This window comes from Elephas maximus, chromosome 11 (assembly GCF_024166365.1).
Source record: "Elephas maximus indicus isolate mEleMax1 chromosome 11, mEleMax1 primary haplotype, whole genome shotgun sequence".
NCBI classification, from domain to species: Eukaryota; Metazoa; Chordata; class Mammalia; order Proboscidea; family Elephantidae; genus Elephas; species Elephas maximus.
In genome coordinates this window covers 88,668,613-88,677,239 of record NC_064829.1, presented here as the reverse complement: position 1 = coordinate 88,677,239, position 8,627 = coordinate 88,668,613, and the positions used below count along the sequence as shown (strand labels likewise).

The 8,627-nt window shown below is 49.3% G+C and overlaps 1 protein-coding gene across 1 annotated transcript; it reads right to left on the bottom strand.

Moving 5' to 3' along the window:
- Positions 1–443: 443 nt before the first annotated feature.
- Positions 444–8,403, bottom strand: LOC126085064 (zinc finger protein 134-like). The gene is given in 4 exon segments (XM_049900014.1): positions 444–1,771; positions 1,773–2,081; positions 2,083–2,197; positions 8,308–8,403. Coding segments are annotated over 4 exon segments (1,197 nt in total). The 5' UTR covers positions 8,351–8,403; the 3' UTR covers positions 444–1,041.
- Between the last annotated feature and the right edge of the window lie 224 nt (positions 8,404–8,627).

Here is an 8,627-nt window from a genome sequence, read left to right as displayed (position 1 = left end):
AGCGAAACAAAAAAAACGGTTTTTGATCTTCGTTTGGGTTTGGGGAAAAAAATTTTTTTTTTTTTTTTTTTTCCTGATTCAGGTTTTGGTTTCTCTCTGGTCAAAATTTTGTTTGTTTTCCAGTTTCAGTTCCATTCCGGTGTGAAGGCCTGCTGGAAACAACTGATCCAATTCATGCCCTCCCAAACACTGGAAGTTGTCACAAAAACCAGACCCTCCTCCAGGTGATGTCTAGGCCTTCAGATAACTCTGAAAACCAGACAAGATTATACCATGCATTCTTACCTAGAAGGCTTTTGGCAGCAATGGAAATTAACAAAACTGGACTGAAAACGGTTCTCTGCCAACCTGCTGTATCTTCTGAGGTACACAAAGTTAAAGGTCCCAAGCCTAATTCTGGTCTCGAACCACCCGAGAGTGAAAAGAATCTTCAAAGTTAAAGGTGGTGGAAACACTAAGAACTTTATTACCGCACACACCAGAGCAACATAAGGCAAGAATTCCCTGGGCTGGATAACTTAGAGGCTGAAAAAATTCATCACGAGCATCACTTGAGACCAACGATGTTCATGAAGAAATTAAACATTCTCTGCAAGCCACCAGCAGAACATAGCTCAGGTCCTTTTGGCCAAAGATGGGCCATGTCCACACCTACACCAGAGAGGAGGGAATGAGGACTCCATTGGACTCAGGCATCTCATGTTTCAGTCCAGGGTATGGAGAGAAAAGCAGATAAATCCGCCTTCCCTAAGGATGGTGGGATGACTAAGTTCCCAACAGATCGTAGAGTTTAGATGGTTTCAGCCACAGGCATTGGTAGTGACCTAACTTTGACAAGGAACTTGAGCAGGTTAGAAAGTGTGACACAGTTCCTTAAAGGTTCCCACATACCTGGCACTCATAAAATACCTTGCCAGTGTGTATGTTCAGATATATGAGGTTTAACACCTAATTGCTGGCTCCCTCCCAAAGGCTAGCCACAGAGCTTCTCTCTGTAAGCATCTTGTTATCACGAACAAGAAGTGTACATTCCTGCCACTCCTAAAGCCTTCCTACAGTGTGAACTTTCTGGTGCCGAATGAGGTGGGAGCTTAAGCTGTAGGTTTTCCCACATTCACTGCACTCATATGGCCTTTCTCCAGTATGAACTCTTTTATGCCGAACAAGGTGGGAACTTCTGATGAAGTCTTTCCCACATTCGCTGCACACAAAAGGCCTTTCACCAGTGTGAACCCTCTGGTGTGCCATAAGGTCAGAACTTTGACTAAATAATTTTCCACAATCAATGCACTCATAAGGTCTTATCTCAGTGTGAATTTTCTGATGTTTAATGAGGATATACTTGTGACTGAAAGATTTCCCACATTCACTGCAATCATAAGGACTTTCTCCAGTGTGGGTACTCTCATGCTGAACAAGTGAGGATTTGTGTCTGAAGACCTTCCCACATTCGTTGCACTCATAAGGCCTTGCACCAGTGTGAACTCTCTGGTGTACGATAAGGTTGGAGTGATGACTAAAGTATCTCCCACATTCGCTGCACTTATAAGGCATTTCTCCAGTGTGGATTCTCCTGTGCTGAACAAGGTTGTCCTTGCGGCTGAATGCTTTCCCACATTCACTACACTCATAAGGCCTTTCTCCAGTGTGGATTCTCTGGTGCTGAATAAATGTGTCTTTGCGGCTGAAGGCTTTCCCACATTCGCTGCACTTGTAATCCATCTGTCAAGTACAAAAGACTTCCCCACCCTCGGTGTTCCTGTGTATCTTCTCTGTTGTGGGTGACCTTTTGTTGGAGGCTGCTTGAGCTTGCCCAGAAGTTCTTCCACTCCTCCTCGAGTGTAGAGGGCTTCTCTGACAAGTGAAATTCTTCACAAACTCTGCAGTTTTTCACAAATGAGGCTCTGCCTTCATTCCCTCTGAAAGGTTTCTCTACACTGTACTGCTTCGGGTGGTGATGAAGGTCTGTAGCGAACCACAATTGTCTCCCACATGCCCCACAGGTGTAAGGTTTCAGTTCATGGTGTGGTTCTTGGTGCTCAGCCAGGTGCGAAATGTCTTTCAAGATGGGACCGCATGTCACAAGAGTGGATCATCTGGGTGGACAAACCTGCCTTGGGAGCACTAGCCTGTGACACTCCTACAGAAGCACTCTGGTCAAAAGGTGCCCCTGCATCCTTCGCTCCACGCCAACAGCCTAAAAGCAAATAAACGCTGGTGAAGTGCATGTTAACTTTGGTGGGTGGGGGCAGCTCCATCATAAACGTGTGCCTGGAAACCCAGGGTTGAGTCCACCAGGTTGTTGGCAGAATGGAGCTGGAGTCAGGCTGAAGAAAGGCCTGTTGTGCAGTACTGAGCTCTAAGGGTCACAGAATGAGGGAGGCCTCATGAGGGGCAAAGACACAGGGATGGAGTTGGCACAGGGAGGAGAGGCAAGGTCTCCAACCTACTCCTCTGCAAACGACTTTCAGCAGGGCCCTGGCTGCTGGTGACAACTGAGTGCCATGCATAAGTTTATGTGTCCAGGCCCAGGAATATGCATATTGAAGTAAGGAGCTGGTGTTCAAGGACTATTTAAGGATATGTGCACATTTCATGACACATGTGTATAGGCCAATATTGGAGAGGGCTGCTGAGGGGGCAGTAAAGAGGACAGTGAGTGGTAGAATACAGAGAGGTGGAAGATGATCTTAGGTCGAAGTCAGAGTAAAATGACAAGTGTACAAAGTGCCAAGAATGGGGAGGAAAGAAAGAAATGAAATATGGCCACTGGTGGGCACAGAACAGGTTTCTGGTACTATCTGACACCAGCACTGAAGTCATATCCTCCCCTGCCTTCCACTCACCAGGGTCAGGTCCATCCAAGTCCCTTGCTATGGCTGGAGTCATGCCCTTCCCATGAGGCACTCAGGGATCTACCCCTTGTTCCAGTTCAGGAGCCACAGAGGACTGGGAAGATACAAGTCCAATGAGAAACATGAGGCAGGCGAGTGGAAAGCACTGGCCCGAGCAACCCGCCCATGACAGATCATAAGAAAATGAAATGTTACTAAAAGGGCCTCAGGAATGTGTCATGTAAGAATCCTTGTGGATCTCACAAGCAATGGCCACGACTGCAATTCATAGCATAGGCAGATGCAAGGAGATGTCAGCTAGAGAAAGTGGGCAGAACCTGGGGCACAGCGGTGCCATGGATATGGACAGAGTCACAAATGGCCAGCCAAGTAGAGTGTAATCTGTTGGGTGATGGCAGGACTCTTGACTCCTTCCCAGCAAGGCTTTGGGGCAGCAAGAGTTAGGGAGTTTGGAGAGCACATGAGGTAGTGCACAGCCAAGCCTGGCACCCAGAGGACTTCTGCAAGGGAGCTGGGGAAGTGGCAGTGGCCATGGTATACCTGTAGAAAAGGGACAGCAGCCCATGGGGAAAAGGGGAGGGACAATGCCCAGCCCAGGAAACTGGGTTACGTGAGAATGTTACCAAGTGAGGCCATGAATGTAAAGTTCTCCAGTATTACATCCTGATATAGCAGCTGCTGAGCCTCTTCAAGGAACCCCTACTTTTCTTGAAAGCAGCCCCTATACTTCCCAGGAGAAGCATACGAACACGTTTTCAAAGGTCACATGGCACTGCTGTAAAGTAGATAGCTGAGCTCAAGGACAGTCTCTCTCTCCAGGACCCTCCACATACCTACCCTCTGCTCGCTTTCCTCCCTAAGTTCCCACCTCAGAGGAGATACCAGGCCCTGGGGTGACTGGTGCCCACTCTCTCCTCATATCCCATTGATCATTTTGTCCAGCCCAGAACAACAACGGCCAGGTGTGCAGATAGACACCATATAAACTCTGGGCCTAGCATGCAGGGCCCCACCCTTCTCCTGCCAGACAATCCCTTTGAGTGCCCAGACCATGCCTCTCAGATGCAAAAAACCTGAACTCCTCAGTATCTCTGAAGCCCTCAGTACCAGGGCCCTGGGGTCATGAATTCACACTCATCTCCACGTGAATGTCACTCTTTAAGTCATACCTCCCACATATCTACGGACACCCACATCACAGGTACATCCCTGGCCTCCCCACAAGCTATTCTGAACACAGCATCCAGAGAATACATGGCTAATGCAACCAGGATTACATCTGGCCCCAGGTGATGATCTCCCCTGACATGGGTAGCCCTGAACCGAACTTTTAAATTCTCCCCTCCTGGCCCCATTCCTTGCTTCAACACTTCAACTTCAGCCATCCAAAACTAGGTGCAGAACTCAACTGGCTTCCACTTCTCTGTTGCACATGCTGTATCCCTCCCAGGGTACCGCCTTCTTTTCAACACCTAACCGTCATTCAAAGTCTAAACCCCTGGCCTTCCACCTCAAGCCTAGTGACACTCTCAGCTGACCTAATCTCCCCTTGAGCTAATCCACCGACATAACAGAAACTCCCCAGATCCTCCTTCCAAGGGTCCCCACAAAAGCCTGGTGAACACTCAGAGAGGTGGCTAACCACTAGCTCTGGCTTCCCTGCCATCTCATCTCTATTACTCCTATGCTTAAGTATCCATATCATTTTACTCTTGTCCTGGAAGACCACCACCTGCTAGACCCTCCTCTTCCCCTCCCACCAGGGACACTATTATGGATTGAACTGTGTCTCCCAAATACATGTGTTGTAAATCCTAATCCCTACACCTGTGGATGTAATCCCACTTAGGAATGGGGTTTTGTTATGTTAACGAAGCTGTATCATTGTAGGGTGTGTTTTAAGCCAATCACGTTTGAGATACAAAAAGAGCAGATTAGACACAGAAGCAAGGAAACACAAATAGGGAAAGACTGATGCCATGTGGAGATCACCAAGAAACCTAGGAAGAGAAACTGCAAGAGACAAGGATTTTTCCCCAGAGCAAACAGAGAGAGCCTTCCCCTAGAGCCAGAGCCCTGAATTCACACTTCCAACCTCCCAAACTGTGAGAAAATAAATTTCTGCTTGCTAAAGCCATCCACTTGTGGTATTTCTGTTATGGCAGCACTAAGAAACAAATTCAACACTACTCTCTCTTGTCTTTTAGTTGCCTACCGCCCCCACCCAGTTGGAAAGTTTAGAGCCCCCTAGTGGCATTGCCACCATGACATGCAGATTCCCACTCTAAATCTGAGGCAGAGCTCCACACTAGAGCACACACAGGCTGCCACCTTGTGTGCATGTCTCCAGCCTGAATTCCTTCCTTGAACTCCAGTCCTGTGTGTCTAGTGTTCACTGACACCTCCACTTGAGTGTCTATGGTGCACTGTAGACTCAACATGGCTAAAACCTAACTCCCCGATATTACCTCTGAAAATTATTCCTACACACACGAACTTTCCCATTTCAGTTGGCTTTTCCATCCTTACACCGTCTAAGGCCAAAAATCATCCTTGACTCCTCACCTTCTTTTTCACCCTCCAAATTTGAAAATCTAGACAGTACTACTTAAAAAACATCCATGAGCCAACCACATCTCCCACCTCCACAGCCACCACCCTGGCCCAGCCACGATCAACACCCACCTGGACTGCTGCAGTAGCTTCCTCACTGGTTTCCCTTCTTCCTTCCTCACTGCCGTGGTCTTTTCTCCACTGTGTAGCCAGAGAAAGACTGTTAAGACCACGGTCAGCTCACTCCCTACTCTGCTCCAAACTTTTCATAGCTCCCACCACTCACAGAATACTGGCCTAGCTCCTCAGGCTGCCATTCTAGGGCTGACTCCTGTCCCCCATTCTCTGACCCCACCAGACATAAATGAGACCTGAGGTTTCCTGAATACTCTCAGCTCAGCCTCACCTGAGCCGCCCACCTATGTCTGGGACACCAGTCCATACCTCATCCATTGCTTGCCAGAAATGGAAATTCCTCCATATGATTCCAGGACTGAGTTCAGGATACAGTGCCTTGGGTAGCTGTAGGATCTCCAGGTGCAATGGCAGGTAAAAGGGTAGGTGAAGATTCCCAGGACACCACCATTCCGCTTATCAGGTTACCAAGATCATGGAGGTGGGGTTGGGTCAGGAGGGCCTGGGACACTCTGCACTCCCTGTGTAGGGTCCACAAGCGCTTCTGCCGCCATTGAAACATGGCAGGAGGAGGGAGGCTGAGTTGCAGGTGACCATGGTGGAGGTTCCCTAACCCCTGCCCTGCCTTTGGCAGGATGATTTTAGGTTGTCTTGTCTAACCTCAGATACTCAGGCTTCAGTGCTGCCTCCTACGAGCTGTGTGACCTTGGACAAAGACCTGTGCCTCAGCATCCTCATCTGTAAAGTGGGAATAGTAATCGTACCCACATCATAGGGCTCTAGTTTGTATCAAACACATTACTACACGTGAAGTGCTATGAATCAGCTATTACCATCCACAAGTCTAACACTTGAGCAAATGTTTTCGGTGATGGGTTTTTGAAAATTCGGGTGTGTTTTACCATCTTTTAAAGCTTTTAAGGAAATGCCATATTTAAAACTTTACACTGTAATCAAATACTTAGAGACAAATTAAGTTTCATCCAATTACTAAGTGTTCATCTAAGTTTAACTTGTTATATTTATTCACTTTTAATTTTTACTTGCCTACCTATGTATACTTGCCAGGTAGACATTAGTCCATCTACCCATCCAGCTCACCTGCTACTTACTCCTCTGAAGGGTAAGCCTGCTGAGGGTCCTTCACTGGAAAAGTTTATCATCTCTTCTTACCAGAGGGCTGAGGGAACTGAGGCACTGGAGCTCTAGTCAGGGCTGGGCCTGGTCTACCTGTCTGGCTGATCTTTGTTTTGCTTCACAGGCAATGCCCACGAAGGCTTGCTGAGCCTACAGGGTGGCAAATCCACAGTACCCCACGCCTCAGTGTCCACCTCAGGTCAGTCTCCAAATGTCCTCCTGCAGACACCAGCTAGATTCCGTTTACATTCTAGGACTCCTCCCTTCTAGAGGGAGTCTCGAGTATTACACTCCCCCCCCCCCCCGCCCCGCCCTTCTTCTCTGCCCTCTGGCCCCAACCCTCAGCTTTTTCACCTCAGGGACTAAAAAAAAAACCCAGTGCAGTCGAGTCGATTCCTACTCATAGCGACCCTACTGGACAGGGTAGAACTGCCCCATAGAGTTTCCAAGGAGCACATGGCAGATTCCAACTGCCGACCCTTTGGTTAGCAGCAGCCGTAGCACTTAACCACTACGCCACCAGGTTTCCCCTCAGAGACTAAACGAAATAAAAATCCTTAAGATTCCTCTCCATAAATCTGATCCCTAGGTCTTCGTCAACTTGGATCAGACTACAATCCCTCATACGCTGGAGCTCTCCAGCCCACCCGCTTCCCCAGGACTCCAGACCTGCATGGCCGGCTGCCCAGGCAATGCCTCCACCTGAGACATTTTTGAACAAATCACCGTGTCCAAAACTCAAGTCCTGTTCCCCCTGGGAACGTGCTCCCTGTTTTGATTTACCCAACCCAATTCTTCCGATGTTCAGGGAAGAAAACAAGCTTTACTTTCACTGACAGCCACATCTTACGCAGCACAAAATCCTGTTGGTTCCTTCTTCAACAAGCTACCCAGGGTCGAATCCCTTCGCCCCCTCGCCTGTCAACGCTCCAATCCAGCCACCACCGCACACTCCTGCAGTCAGTGTGCTGCAGCAACATCCTCACTGGTCTCCCTACCTCCATCATTATCATCCACACCCTACACTTGTCTGTTCTCCCCTATGCAAACTTTGGGATACTTTTACAATTCCCAATCCAACCACGTCCCTCCAATGTCCGAAACCCTCCATGGCTACAGCTCCTCAGCCTGTCATCCCAGCGTGACGACTTCTCACGCTCTCTGCTCCCTGCATATCCGAGAACCCCAAAATGTCCCGAAATGCTCTTGGCTCAGCCGCATCACCGATCATTTGCATTTCCTGGCCCCCGTGCCTGGAACATTCTCCCACACCTCATCACACTCTCTCAGAAATGAGTACGACACCTACGATCTCCTCACTGTCCTGGATACTGGATACTGGGGCTGCAATGACCTGAGCAAGCGCCCCTTATTCGAGACTTGATAATTCGGAGTTGGGAATCGGGACGGATGAGGTCCTGGGGAACGCTGGGTACATCACTGCGGACGCTGCCAAAGGAGCCTCTGGACTGTATCCGGCGGTGAGAAGCGAGCGGTCAGATCGGAACGCGGGCACCACCGTCCCCAGTCCGGCCTTGGAGGCGGCGAGGTCACTCCAGGCCCCACCACCCGTGAAGTCTCATGATTACCTCTGTGCAAGGGAGACAACGTTTTCCCGCTCACCTACCGGCTCCTGTTAACCTTGAACCCGACCCAGGGCTCCGGAACATCGGCTCAGGTAAAGCAAGCCAAGAACTGACAAAATGTCCACCGCGAGCAAGATGCCGGAAGTCACGCTCAGACGTCTGCCGCACGCACGGAAACGCCCCTCTCCCGGGCTTTCATTGGCCCAGTGCCACCGCTAATCGCATAGACTTCTGGGCAGTGTAGTTCTCACCGCGACTGGGCTTTGGGGAGGTGCCCATGCCCTCACGTAGAGGGCAAAGGCAAGTTGGGCTTTAGAGTGTTGCAGCCAAATAGTACCCCAGGTGGTCTTAAACACTAGCA